Below are 16417 nucleotides of genomic sequence, written 5' to 3' on the forward strand. Positions count from 1 at the left end.
TAACTATTTTGCTGAATTTTTGTTTTCTCTTTAAAAAAAAAGTAAAACTTTTAGAATAAAATTAAGTTTTTGCGATCACTTCTGGATATTTTTCATAAAAGAAAACACCATTATAGTTTAAAACTTTTTCTAAAAATCAATCTAATACTTCTTTTTTTTTGTAGAAATTTTCAAAATTCAATATGCACCTGAAAAGATCGTATATAAAAGAAATTTATTGCAAATACATAAGAAATTATTCTGAGAAAAAAACTTAAATTAAAATGTCATCAAAATGAAAAAAATTGATCGGGAAACGGTAAGAAGTTTTCAATAACTTTAAATTTTTTATCTTATTTAATAAAATTGTTAAATTTCATGTTTAAAAATTGAACAATATTGAGCCACAATTGCAGAATAGACGAGAATAGTTTAAAAAATAAATTCCAAAAAAAAAAAAAATAGCTAGGTACGTAAATTATTTTTGTGTTAAACTTCAAAATATTCAGCGCTAATTTGACTAATTACAATAATTATGGTGTGTAGCCTGAACGGTAGTCTCATAATTTCGTAATTTATTCAGAATAAAGTGTTACCACATAACCAAAATTTTTAAGATCTTTTAATCCAATTCAAACATAGGGCGTTTTGAAATTATTAAATATTTCACTTATTTAACTTAAATTCCAAAATTTTAACTCAAAATGAAAAAATTTTAAGGTTTATTGTGAGAATATTAAGAACTATGAAATTCAAAGCACTATAAATCAAAATTTTTAAAGAAATTAAATCGAGGATAATTTAATCCTATTTCTGGACACAATTTCATTCATTAATTTTAATACATTTTAATATAAAATTTTTTTTATCATTTACTCTTATTTTTCCGGAAATTTAATAAATAAATTTGAGAAAAATGAAATTTTATATAGAGCATTTTAAAAATCCTATTTGTGTAGAGACTGAAATTCAGAACTGAATTTTAAGTCATTCACATAATTTGTATGTTTTTTTTTTTTCAAATTTAAAACTTAAATTTCCGGAATAATGTGTAGACATGATTTGTACTTTATAATATTTTAAAACTATACTTCCTTAACACCATATATAAGAATAATATCTTTCAAATATTCTACACTACACGAATTTAAAAATTTATTCAGCTCCATAATTCTAGCACATAAATTTTTATATAATGTTTTTTGCTCCATGGATATCATAAATGTCGTCCTTATATCATCATATTTTTCACTAAAAATTATATTAATAAAATTTATAATAATTGTATAATAAAATAGAGTAAAATAAAATTATATAATAAATATATACTTGCTTTGGATTGTGTAGAATGTGAAAATTAGCTTCTAATTCGAAATTTTGAAATAATGAACCAAGTGCTAACGCAAGAAACTACATTCAAAACATTTTAATAATTCATTAATAACATCAAATAATATGAGACCGAATAATACCGAAAAATGGCGAAGTCAAATACAAATTTTGCCTTCACTCAAATGCTCACATTAATCAGGCGGTCGCCATAAAGCTCAAGTTAAAATCAACAGAGTGTTAGCGTACCATTCTAAAAAGTGCCTTAGAAACACGAAAATCCTTAAAAATAAAATTTCTGTCAAAAATTAAAAATGCAATTATTTAATTGCCATTTGCCATTTTAATAATATTCAGACATTTTTTGTAATAAAAACATAAAAATAAAAAAATTATGTGTGGGCACATGTAAAACTATAAAAAAAAACTTAAAATTTATAGTCTCATTTTTCCACACAAATAATTTATTTTATTTTTTTCATACTTCATTTTAAAGAATATGACAATGAAAAGTAAAAGATTTCAAAATCTGAGAATCAACAAAATTCAAAAAAAACTTACTTATAACCCATTACCCATTTATAATTTGATTACAATATTTCAATATCATGTATAATATAGACACACATACATTATTCATGTATCATGTATACGTATATGTGTGTATAATAGGAGAATATTAATAGAATAGTAAGGACATATCAAAATATACGAAGTTGAAAAAGTGGATTTTCACTTAAATGACACAAAATTTAATTGCCTTTTTGAAATGACTATAAAAATGTTGAAAGATAAAAAAATGTATGAAGTTGACGTAAATAAATTTTTTATTATGCTGATGCATACTCATATACTTGCTCACATACATACATATTATATCGGACTGATAAATTACGCAGCAGAATTTTCTGTTCACATATTATTATATTCTGGGTATAAGAGCAAAAGAAAAAATAAAATGTGTTAGTTTAGAGATAGACACATCAAGTTGAATGAGAAAGATTTGACTTTCAATATAAATTATAATGACTGATCAATATTTCGAGAAGGAATTCAATTTCTGACAAAAAAAAATAATAATTTAATAAATCATTTCTGTTTTTTTGCATTAGATGTTTCTTGAATAATTTAAAAATGACAATTTTATTAAAAAATTTGAAATCAAAGTGAAAAGCACAGAGTTTTGATTCGACGGTTCAACATTTAAAGAATTTTGTCAACTATAAAATTGTGATTTGCAAAACCACATTTGGAACAGAAACAAGAACTATTTGTGCGGTACGATACGAAAAATTCACAAAAAAAATTACTTTTAAGGTTTTATACTATTTCGAACAAGTTTGAATAAGTTACAACAAGTTTGAATGAATTCGAACATGTTTAATTATATGAAAATATAACAAAATAAGTGGAAAATATTGACAGCAACATTTTCATTTAAAAAAAGTATTGCAATAATTGTGTACAATAAATTACATACTAAATGTTTCGTTGTAGATTTTAGCGAGAAAATTTTGTGAAAATCCATTTTGCATATACAATCAGACGAATTTTCTACTTTAGATACAGACACTTTATGTAGCGCATTTTAAAAGGTAACCCTGCGCACAAATATATAATTTGTTGAAAAATTTTTCTGTAAGAAATTTCATTGTCCAAATAACACCGACGTCATTCAAAAAAATGTTTGGTTTGATTCCCATCGAACGTGTTGCAAACAGTTCGTTAATAATAGCTTTGAAATTTTGCAAAAGAAATTTCGCTTTGGAAATAAGAGAAGCAATAATCTAAGTAACAAACACCATTTCCTGATGTTTTACATATAGATTACACTAATATTGAATCGAACAAGATGCTAAATTGACATTGAAATTAACTTTGCAACCATAAACTTTGATTATTTATAAAATAAACCACAGAGTAAATAAGGGATCTCATAACTTGTTGGATAAACAAACAAATGAGTTTATTTAAAAAAAAAATGTTTCTCCTCTATAATCTCAGAAATTAGCTTTTAAATTATAATTTAATGATTTTTGCTTTTAACTAAATATCTTTCTAATATCAATGAAAACTATGGAATTTTTTTTTTCTAAAAAATCCTTGTAAAGGATTAAGATTTAAAACTCTCCACACGTCCATATATAACATTTAATGTGCAAGAACGTATACGTATAGTTATTTAATGAAGTATGTATAATATACATATATACATACATATATATGTCCATATATATCATGATTTTGAATGTGACTTTTTATAATATGTATGTAAGTATATTCAATATTATAAGGGTTATTTTATACTGTCAACTAAAAATGTCTACAACAAAACCACATTATATAATTCATAAGCACAAACATGACATAACTATTCATACATACATACAAATTTATTTGATATATACAATTATTATGAATACTAGATATATGTATATTATATTGTTTTCATAAAATCATGCATCATTAAATTGTGGAGTCAAGTAGTCTACACATACATATGGATGTAGACACACTCTACTCTATATAAATTTGCACACGTATACAATAATCTACGTATATATATATGAAGTGATTTCTTTAAGGGAGTATGTCTGTATGGAATATGGTACATTCTTTTCAATATTTTATTATTATTATTATTTTCGATTTTTTTTTTGTTTTTTTATTGTTTCAGCAGGATATTATTTGTACTATATATGAAAAAATTATTGCTTGTATAGCATAATATCCAAGCTATTTATAAAATATTGTGTACATAAACAAAAAGCTACAGTTCTTAAAACAAATAAAAAGGAGAGAAAAAAAAGGTCTTCCAAAGAGTGACTGATAAACAGGGGTTTGGGGTGGGAGGAAAATATGTGTTTGGAAGCGAAGAGAAGCAATAAAAAATAAAAATGAAAAAAGATTTCTCGTTCAATCAATATTAGGTATTATTATTATTTTTTTTTTATTTTCATTATAATTTCAAAGGTTTCTTTTAATCATAGAGCAATGTACATCATCGTATCCCTTCCCCCAAAAAAGAAATACATACAATGTAATAGAACAAATTTCCAATTAAATTTCAACAAAATAAAAATTTTATATACAAACTCAACTCTAACCATACACAATACCCGTATGTAATACAAATGCTACATTATGTATGATTGTATATCGTATATATGTACATACATGTTTGAATAAATCTCTAATATGTTAATTTTCTGGTTCAACATTTATGTGCGGTTCTTAAATTTTTATCATAAGTTTATCGGTTTAAATTACAACATTTATATATATATATATAATTCACATATATACACATACATACGTGTATTAAATATGTTGTACGTTCATACATGTATGTACATACAATTTGTTTATACATGTATGTAGACACTATACATTTTATTGTATGCTTTTGTATATGAGAAAGGATAATTGAGTTTTTCTTTTTTTCATTATTGTTATTGTTTTCTTTTTATAAATAAAAATAAACGCAAACATTAAATCTTTTTTTGTTCTCATACACATTAAAGTTAGTTTTTTTTTATTTCACTGTTTTTTTGAATACGTACGTATATGGGTTACTGAAAAGGACATGTTTTTATTTAGACAAAAGTTAAAGTCACCTAAAATGAAAATTGATCAAAAATAATTTTTGAATAAAAATTGGAAACTGGAAAAAATTTTCGTGTTCAGGAGAAGCATAAATAATTTTGTATTGGAAACTCTTCTTTTGACAATTTCACAAATTTGACAGCATTTCTACGCTCGTTATAATTAATTCTTGCTTTAAAATTTACAAAATTCTTGCAACATGACCGCGAAATATTTAGCAATTTTCTGACCATATTAATAATTAAAAATTCCCTAATTAGTTTTGATCTTCCTACATTTTGAATAATTTACTTCTCATCCATACTAAATTGAATTTCAATGTGTGACCAACAATTTTACCTATTTGTATAGTAAATTTGTCTTTTCTTTAAACTTGTATTTTATTTATTAACCACCTATTATATACCGACTTATGTATATTAACCTAATTTAAATAAACTAGATTGCTTTGATCAGAAGAGCATTTTTTTATTCTTAATATAATTAGTGTTAAAATCGCCCCTTAAACTATATGTAGGTGGGTACAAGTATCTGCCCATGAGCATCATTAAATGAATAGAAAACTATTTTTAAAAAACGAATATAAATCAACAGTAAAGAAGAAAAACGAAAACCAAAATAAAAAAAGACTGTAAATAAAATGATAAACAGTTAAAAAAAGGACTTCTTTAAAATAAAAAAGATTTTTCAGGATTTTATTTTCCTTTTTTTGTTTTTTTTTTATTATTATTTTTATTAGTTAAACAAAGCAAAAGAGAACAATAAAAAAAATTATTCATAGAAATAAAAAGAAAAGAATAAAAAATTTCCCTACCTCCCCTACTCCGGTCACTATTTGCAATAATCCTTGTTTCCTTTTTTTTAAGTACATTTCCAACAAAACTTTAAACAGAATACTTATTAGTATCACTCTGTTCGCCTACCCATCCACCTGTTTCTTTTTACGTCTGTTAAATTTCTACATTCTTTGACTTTTATCTCAAATAGCGTAGAATTTTATGCACAATTCGAGCGAGAAACCCGTTTTCCCAAAAAAATTTTATCTGGCCATTAAGCCGCCAAAACACCAACGTAACCAAATATGTTTTTTAAACTTCACAAATGTTGAAAAACGGCGACTTGTTCTTCAACCGCGAAACATTACAATGACAAAGTGGCCTTAAAAATTAATCGTTATCTTAAACCAAAGTTTTTTTCTTAGACGAAAAGTTGTGGGAGTCTAACACACTTTTTTTTCTTATCTCCATCCTCTTCCTAGTAATTTGTAATCGAAATTGGTATAATTTAAAATTTCGAACTTTTTTTCGAAACCGCAAGCTTTCACGAAATTGTATAAAAACTAAAGACTACCGGTAAACTTTTGTCACCTAATAACCAGCCAAAATCAATCACTTTATTAAGATAACACTGCCTTCAATTTTTATGCTAACTCTTATCCCGAAAGTATGCAATAATTTTCTATTGTCTAAAATAATTCTGATGCATTAAATAAGAATAAATTAAGTGGACGATTGTTTTTAAAAACGTAAAGTATTTTCATTAGTTTAAAGGGAAAGTGCTATTTTACAAACAATCTGATTCGAATATATTATTTCCATCCATTTTATTTATATTATAGGTATAGTTATGTTATACCGTATGTACGGTTAAATAAAATGATATAGGGTTTGTGCAAAATAATATAAAAAATAAATAAAAATTGCAATATAGAGACCCAAACCTTTCTGGGTGCACAAATAACATCTAGTGAGCTGGCTGACTCCTTTTAATTAAATTATGTCATATACAATATGCACATAGATAACAGTTTTATAACACTTATAGTGTATTTTTTATTATACAGATTGCTTGTTACTTATAATTTCTATTAGAAAAAAATATTATAACAGCAAAATAAATTGATTAAGTGGTTGAGAAATCCTTGATATTTTGATATTTTAAGAAAAAACTTATTTAAATCAACTTCTTTGCTAACTACTCTGTTTAAATTTAAAGTATACAAAAATTTTGTAAATATAAGCACGAATTAAGTCAATGTTTTGTAGAGTAGTCCATTTCCTTTAAGCATTTATTTCAACTCTTAAAAAATAAATTTAAATTTTGGTATTTTATTCTAATATTGCATATTTACGGGGGCCAAAATGTAACTTTTCCCAATAGGCGATAACTTCTCAAGAGGAATTAGAGATTTCATTAAATTTAAATTTTGAAGTTAATTTATATAAACTGTTATACAAATTTAAATTTAAACAAGCAATGCTGCCTGTATTTTATGAAAAATTGTGACCATCAAAAATTTCAAAATTATTAGTTTGCATATAACCATTTTGACATATTGCTATGTGCCTGAGATTCGTCATCTTAGTAAAAATAAATTCCATTGCCCATCAGCATTCATGGGATTCTTCGAGTGAATTATATTGAGCTTTCAAGAATTCAAATTAAAACAATTTCTTGTATTACAATTCTCTATTATTGCACCTTGCTTTACCAGTTTAGTATTTCCACAAAAATTTTATGATTTGAAGCAGAAAAGCCTTTAATTAATTAGAATTTTCGTATCTTACATGGACACATGGCTGCCTGAAATAATTTTGGACTAATTATGAAGTTAATATAAATTAACTTGAATTACAATCCTTGGTAATTAAATTGTAATTGAAATATTTTGCTGTTAAAAATTTTAAACCCTAAATTATATTTGATCTTTAAATTTTTGCACTCTTAAAACACCTTTAATACATTTTAACTCCTTTACAAGATTCCACAGTTACTTTAATTGTCTCATTTAATTTTTTTAAGGTTTTGTAAAATATTTAAGACGTAAAAAAAAAAATTTCTTTTTTAAGAAATATTTTACAAAATTTCAGTCACATTCAAGTAAAACAAGCACCTACACTTTTTTCATAACTGCTGACGTAATAAGAGATTACTGTAAAAATCCAAAATCTCTGAAATTTCCATTAATTTCATATTTCATCTGTGTATAACCTTTAGAGCTGGTATTATTCCAAGAAAATACTTAAATGCTATGCGAATTTATACATGAATGGGAAAAATACGTTAAGTCTTAAAATAAATCTTTGAAATTCTAAAACGTCATTATGTTTTACATGATTTTGTAGCAAATTCACTTATAATTTAGAATAAATAAAAGCATAATGTGTGAAAATCTATGTCACATATTTAATGTACTCGTAATATCAAACAAAAAGTAAGAAGTTTTAAGTAGATATGGAAAGATTTTGTGTTTTTAAATGAATTAGAACAACTTCAACTTTGGAATTCTTCAATTTGCGTATTTTTCAAAACTATATGCAATAATAATAAAGCTAGATTCTTGACATAGTCTAGTTATTTTAAAAATCTGTTTTTTTTTTTGTTTTAAAATAAATTGTATCATAACACAAGTATACATTTGACATTTGTCAAACATTTGACATTTATTTTTTAAATAATTGACATATCATCTATTTCTCACCTACCTAAATAAATTTGAATACATATATGCATATTTTTCTCAATTGCACCTCCCAATAACTACTTTTAATAGGTCGGTGTAGTTAGGAGTGCTATACCCTTTCACTAATTATATACAATTAACCTTGGAATGTTGTAGTTGAAACTAGAAAATTTCCTTAAACAACGGCTACATTAAAAAAAGTTGCTCTCAATCACTTTATTGTCGTTCCAAGTCCAATCTTTTCTTATTTATAGCGTACTTCATACTTAGCGTATTGTTTCAGTTGACCAGTTCCTCTGGCATGAAATTTTATTAATCGTATAACAGTTAAAATTTGCCTTTGAAATTTTGTCAAAATTTTTCAAGCTCATCTAACGTAACTTTATACACACATCAACACTTTTAAGTCATTGGCTACCAAACAATAACTATGATAACTATGATTGCAAATCTGTACATAGATGTCTATATATGTATGTATAACAGATAATATAGAACTGATGAAGCTAATTTTTGCATAATTTCCAATTCTGTGGTGACAACATTTCAACATTTCATTAAAATATCAAATTGAAGACACAATTAATCACTATGTTCATTAAAAGATAATAGAAAGAAAAATTTGTAATTATAATAGTTATATCTAATAGTATATATCAAAGGTAGGATAGTATATAAGAAAATTTATCTTTACTTATAGATTATCCTTAGTTTCACACATAATGAAATAATTTTTCATAATTATATACCTATATACTGTTACACTTAGTAAATTTATACAACATTAATTTGCGATTATTCAGTTTCATAATATACTCTCTGATCTAATCTTCAAGTTCCATCCATTTCAATATTATGCTAAAATAAAATTTATATGAAAGTTATATGGAAATTTACATCATGTTCCATCATTTTTATTTTATCGACTCAAAATGTTATTCGTACATTATGGTTTTTTTTTCTAATTTTTCATTATTTTCATTTTGTTCTCTTTTTGCCATGTTCTTTAATATAATTTGTCTGACACAACGTGTCACTGTCACAATAAATGAAAATTATGATAGGTATAAATTGTTTTTGTCTGCTTTCAATGATAAATTCAAAAAAAAAGAGAGAAAAAATTAAATGAATGCATGGAAAAAAAGTATACGCAAGGACATTTCAATAAATTTTTTTCTTCTTATTATTTTGTTCTTTTTTTCATTTTTTAGCTTTTACAATACAATAAAGCTACTGTAATTTTATTCATTTAATTTTTCAAATTGTAAAAGCTACCCAAAGAACAAATAATTTCATTAAAATTTTGACATCAATAAAATTTACAAATTTCAAATATCTTCCAATAGGAGGCCAATATTTTAAATTTCAAATATTTTTCTATAGGGGGCAAGTAAAACCAATTTTAAATTCCATTAATTCTACATTTTGAAATCACAACTTGCACCTTTAAATTAAATATTTCACTCTATAACTTTATCGTAAATATTGTATATTTGAATTTAAATTTTAGATGGTGAGACTTACAGCATTTCAACACGTCCGTAAATTGAGAGATAATTACAATCAGCTAATATACTCTACATCACAATCAATTGCATAATAAAATGAAATTCAATATTAACTTTAGTTTTAATATGATAAGTAAGCTTAATCAGCCCCAATTGTTAACAACTAACATGAGCTCATATGTAGCTTCATATGTAGAGTCCAGAATATGGTTTCCGATTTGATTTTATTTAGTCTTCTTACATCTAAAATGAATATTAATGTTGTTAATTAAACTATATAATATATGCTAGAACTATTGGTTCTACATAACTTATACTATTTATTATTCATTCCAATTATCCCCTTTTTTCCATTTCCTTTTTCTATTAAAAATTTGTCTTTCGTCCTTCCATTTACGTTCATATTAAGATCTTCATTATATTTTACACATACATACATATGTAAGAACAAAGTTCTAAAACAGTTATACCTTCATAATAAAAGGTATATGTATACCAAACCTTTCATTATTATTTTCTTTTATTATTATTATAATGTCAATAAAATTTATTTCTTTAACCAATTCCAACCTTCTTATATAATTGTATATGCCAATTAATTAAAATACATTTGATACAAAATACACATATGTAAGTACTTATACTTACACACGTGAATATATTGTGCGTATTTTAGTTTGTATGCGCCTATTAAATAATATTGACAAACACAGTATCGGACTTGTCAACATAATTAATATCATACATTACAACATAATTAATTGAGTTTCTTCCCGCCAGTGGTAGTCGAATGTGTTTATTTATAGGCGTGTATAGTCTGTAGCATGTTAATAAATAAAATAATAAAATTTGAACCACACAGCTTTATTGTTTAGATCACAAGACTATGAAATAGAGAGCAAAACAACGAGTTTTTCAAAGAATTGGGAATTATAAACAAAATTCTTTCACACATTCCCGCCACGAAAAGCCTTTTACGTGCATTATACGTGTGAACATTCCATTTCAGTCGTTCGCCGATCCACTAGCTGATGTATTAATATTCTGAAACTTGTTCAAGTATTTGATTATTCAAATGAATATTTAATCTGGAGGGTGAAGAGTCAATTATCACATATTTTGTTTTTTACAATAATTAATATTAGTTTGTGACTGAACATCCATCCGAAATATTATTGACTTAAACTTAACTTCAATTCTTTTCTAGCCAAAACAAAATTAATTATTAGTTAACGTAGTATCGATATCATAGTTTTCAAACTGGGTCCGGGTATTAAACATATATTTTATATTACCATACTTATGACGAATCAGTTTTTTGCTGAGATACACAGAGATTGACCGACATAGCAACAATTTAACCCAGAATTCGATACGTTGTAAGAATATATATATGAAAAATATATCTTTCTATAATATGTTAAAAAATTATGTCCTGTAGTTATAGAGAGCATGATAAATTTAAAATATTCGTAAAAGAATCTGAAAATTATATTACCTAATTTTCGGCACTTACAAGAGTTAATCCGACCTTGGATATAAATAAGGTAAAATAATTTATTATACTTGTCTTATACGAATATCGAAAATCAAATAAAGATGTAAAAATATTCATATAAACATTGTTATACAATAAAAATTTTATTATTTTATTTGAAGTAACATAAATAAATACAAAATAAAAAGAAAAGTTTAAGGATCAAATTTCTTCCCATTAATTTCAAAGTCACTTCGCCTCAAATTATATCCGAATATGCCCATAAAATGTATGCGTGACGTATAAAACATATTCAATTTTACTTCTCAACTTTAATAAAATATTTTATGTAAATAAATAAATAGGTTTTAATTAAAAAATAAAACATTACGAAAAAAAAGACTAAAATTAATAAAATTTTTTACATTAACGTTTTACTTATACATTAACACTTTTTCGAAATAATTTGTTCTAGTGAAAAAAATTTTCGACATTTTATACGAATATTTTATTCGCCGGTCTGTTAATAAGTGTAGACAAGCATAAATTTCAATCCAATGTTGTTTTTTGTTTTGAATTTCCATTTAATATTTAATTTTAATAAAATTTAACATCAAGTTTGTTTGAATGTATAAATACAAATATTTTTTGGTGCCTTTTGTTGTCAATATAGAAATTTATTGTGACAGAATATTTAAAAATTTATTAGAAGTAGTTTCATGTAAATGTTGTCAAAATATTTTCTCATCTTACTGCTTAAAATTTGTATTAACAGAGACTCACATTAAGAAATTTCAATTCTAATTTTCATAGGCTGATGAAAACGTTCACAAATTCAATGGTAAGATATTTCAATCTCGCCATAGAATTTGAAATGTCATTTAAGAGCTAGTCAACATTATTAACCTATTCCTTCGCAATTTTTTCTTTCTTAGCATTACAGCCCTCTGTGAGCCAAAGCTTCCTCAGCTATTCTCTTCCATTCACTTCGATCTTGAGCCAACGTGCTATAATTTCTAATATTCATGGTACTTAGATCCGCTTCAACCATGTCCAGCCATCTACTTTTGGGTCTTCCTCTCGCTCTCGTCCCCTGCTCGCGATGCATGAAAATTCTTTTTAGTGTTGTTTCGCCTGACATACGAACCATGTGGCCCAGCCAACTTATTCGTTTGGATTTTATAAATCGAATAATGGTTCGATTTCGTATTAATGCTTCAAGTTCATGATTATATCTTGCTCTATAAATATTGCCATTCATTCTCACTGGTCCGTATAATCTTCTTAGTATTTTCCTTTCAAAAATTGATAGCATTTTGCAGTCTGCAACCTTTAGGTTCCATACTTCGCATCCGTAAGTAAGAATAGGTCTTATAAGTGTTTTATATAATTTGAATTTCGTAGACCTCGTTAAAAGTTTGGACTTCAAAAGTTTTGCATGGGCGAAGTAACTCTTATTAGCAGCACTAATTCGCTCTTTAATTGCGATTGATGAATCCTCTGAATTCGAGAAAACTACTCCCAAATATTTGAATTGAGTAACGCTTTCAAAAGTGTAAGTTCCAATACTAAGATTATGTGTTATTCTGGGCGTTCTGCTTTTTATGAAGTATTTAGTCTTTTTTTCATTTATATGTAGCCCAACACCTGCAGTAGCTTCAGCGAGTTTGGTAAAAATTTCTTTCAAAACATTAGCATTACGCGAGAGTATAACAATATCATCCGCATACGCACATATCTGATACGATTTAATGAAGATAGTAGCTCCAGGATCAATTTCATTAATTGCATAATGTAGCATCATATTAAATATCAAAGCAGATAATGCATCTCCCTGTTTTACACCAGAATCAATGTTGAACGAGTTGGTAAGTTTTCCTTGTACAAGTACTTTCGCTTTTGTATTTCGTAACGTAGCGCATGCGAGTCTTATAAGTTTTTCTGGTACTCCTAGCCTTTGCATTACTCCAAATACTTTTTTTCCTATTGATTCGGTCAAACGCCTGTTCAAAGTCTATGAATAGGCAGTGAATATCTCTTGAATACTCTTGTGATTTTTCAAAGATTTGACTTAATGCAAAACATTGGTCTATTGTAGATTTACCTCTTCTGAATCCACATTGATATTCACCTATAACCTTTTCCGCTATTTCGTTTATCCTGTCATATAATATATTGGTAAATATTTTGTAGGATACATTAAGTAAGGATATGCCTCTATAGTTGCTACAAATTTTCTTGTCTCCTTTTTTATGCACCGGGAAAATTATACTATTTAGCCAAGATTCAGGAATAATCTCAGTATTCCATATGCTAATAATTAAATCATGAATCTTGTAATGTAAGTTATTGCCTCCGTATTTAATTAATTCCGCTATAATGGAATCTTCACCGCTAGCCTTTCCATTTTTTAGCTTTTCAATTGCAATTTGAGTTTCTTCCATTGTTGGTTGGTTTATGGTGTTTTCTACTGTTTGCAAAAGTGGCATACTGTGTATTCCCGTATCAGGTTTATTCAAAGTTTCCTGGAAATGTTCATACCATCTTTCTAATATTTTGTCTTCTTCCTTTAATATTTCTCCTTCTTTATTTTTACAGATATTCAGTCTTGGTTGAAAAGCGGTAGTTTGATATTTTACTCCCCGATAAAATCTTCTAGCATGTCGCTTGGAATTTTCTTCTAAAGCTAAAATTTTATTTCTTAGATGTTCCTTTTTCTTTCTCTTCATTATCTTTTTCGCTTCCCTTCTTTTATTTTCGTAATCTAACCGATTACTTCTTGTGTTACATGATAACTGTTTCTTCCATGCTTCATTTTTTACTTCGTTGATTCGTTTACATTCAGAGTCATACCAGTTATTGTTGTTTCGAGGTTCAGAGCCAATAACCTCTTTAGCAGCGTCTTTGATAGCTTCACAAATGTTAGCCCAGTTTTGTGATGGATTATTGTTTATATAAACGTTGTCAATTCTGTGCGATAGATTTTGTTGATAAACTAATTTTAAATCTTCATTGGCAACTATCTTTTCTGTGTCCCATTTTATTCTTTTAAATATGTTTTTATTAGAGTTTATTGTAGATAAACGTTGTCTAATTTTTATTTTAATCATATAGTGATCTGAATCACAATTAGCTCCTCTGCATGTTTTGACGTCTAAAATCGAGGTTGCATGTCTTTTGTCTACCAGAACGTGATCAATTTGATTTGCGCCTCTTTCACCTGGTATCTTCCACGTTTGCTTATGTATTCTCTTATGTTGAAATGAAACGCTACTTATCCACAAGTTATTCTCTGAGGCGAAGTTAACCAGACGTGTTCCATTTTCACTAGTTTTAGAATGGAGTGATTGTAGTCCCGCTACATTTTTAATAAAATTTTCTTTGCCTATTTTGGCGTTGAAATCTCCCATTATTATTATTAGATCGTGTCTGGATATTTTATTACATACTCTAAATATATCATCATAAAAAGCTTCTTTTAGTTCGTCTTCGGTAGTTTCTGTAGGAGAATACACTGATAATAGCGTAATGTTTTGAAACTTCCCCCTTAACTTCAAGACACAGACTCTATCATTTATAGGTTCAAAATATAACACACTGTTACGTATTTTCTTGCTTACGTAGAAACCGGTTCCGTTCAAGCCAGGTTTGGTATTGCCACTGTAAAAAATAGAATAATCTCTTTTGCGTAATTCACCTTGTCCTTTCCATCTTAACTCCTGAAGCGCTACAATTTCAAAGTTATAATTCATAATTTCATCAACTACTTCTGCCATTTTTCCCGGGAGTAGCATCGTTCTAATATTCCATGAGCCGATATTCAAATCAGAGTCCTTAATACATTGCCGTGATCGTTGCCTAGTTGATCGATCGTGTATCCGAGGCCAGGTTTGAGGTTCCATGACTAAAGAAATATGGAATAGAGTTGTCAACCCTATGTCCAGTATTTTATACCTACTACCAGGTACATTAACTGCCGTCCCTCTGGGATCAGACGCAGACCAGGGAGCCGCCCATTCTGGGTCAGACGCTTCTGGATTTAAATCGCCGCACTCGTTTGTTCACTGACCCATACTACACCAACTGGGTTGGGTACCAGTTCTTTCGTAAGGGTTGCTCAGCTTAACAGGGAGGACCTCGTGAAGGTGAGTTTTGGCGTTGGGTAGCAGAGGCTAGAGGCTGAAGTAACTCGTACCCATCAGCTATAATCGCGTACTACCCCATTTCCTTCCCATTCCTTCGCAATACACCTATACAATAAGGAATAGTTTTAAAGTCCGTACAAACTTTTATTGGGAAAAATTGTTTAATTACTAATTTTCTTCAATGGGAACGAATAAAATGGTAAAAAAAGCCTTTTTGCTTACATTTCATCAAATCAATTTTTTTCAACATTTTGACGCTTCTTATACACTTCTTTATTTCCCGAAAAATTTTCGCGAAGAGAAAAATAAATGATTAATTCCAGAAAATTTTTAACTTTAGAAATGCGTACATTACCTTCACATGAAATAAAAAATAAAAATTTATTTAATATAATAAAAAAATAATAAATAAAATTTAAGTAATACACTAACATTTTTACATAATACACACATTCATTTAATATGCTAAGCCTTCTACTATTATGTATAATAATATGTAGATCCTTCTCGTGTACAAAAAATTATGTTATATAATATGTATATGAAGTTAACATTAAAAACCGCCTCAAGTTAAAATTTATTTACCGTCATCAATCGTAAAAAAAATGTGTTGGTATATAGATAAGTTTAAAGGTTCGCATACAATAAAATCTTTTCTTACTATCTATCATTTCATATATACGTTTATGTATATATATATATATATGTACATTATGTACATGCAAATAATGTGTTACACATCCGAATAGCTATACTTATATTTTTTGTATTAAATTACATGAATGCGTACATAATATCCTTGATTTTTTATAGACATTTGAAATATTTATTTAGGAATTGAAATTCTCATAAGGATTTCTATTTCGCATAATATATACAAACAAACAAAAAAAAAACTATTAATATTTTA

At 26.9% G+C, this 16417-nt stretch overlaps 1 protein-coding gene across 1 annotated transcript; it reads right to left on the reverse strand.

Moving 5' to 3' along the window:
* Positions 1 to 12299: 12299 nt before the first annotated feature.
* LOC129608093 (uncharacterized) lies at positions 12300 to 15264 on the reverse strand. Its single transcript, XM_055519417.1, has 3 exons — positions 14132 to 15264; positions 13409 to 13852; positions 12300 to 13365 (listed from the first exon to the last, which is right to left on the reverse strand). The coding sequence occupies exons 1-3, from the start codon at positions 15262 to 15264 to the stop codon at positions 12300 to 12302; spliced, it is 2643 nt and encodes an 880-aa protein (XP_055375392.1).
* Positions 15265 to 16417: the final 1153 nt, after the last annotated feature.

The sequence above is a fragment of the Condylostylus longicornis genome, unplaced genomic scaffold (assembly GCF_029603195.1).
Source record: "Condylostylus longicornis isolate FDR11 unplaced genomic scaffold, ASM2960319v2 ptg000030l, whole genome shotgun sequence".
NCBI lineage: Eukaryota > Metazoa > Arthropoda > Insecta > Diptera > Dolichopodidae > Condylostylus > Condylostylus longicornis.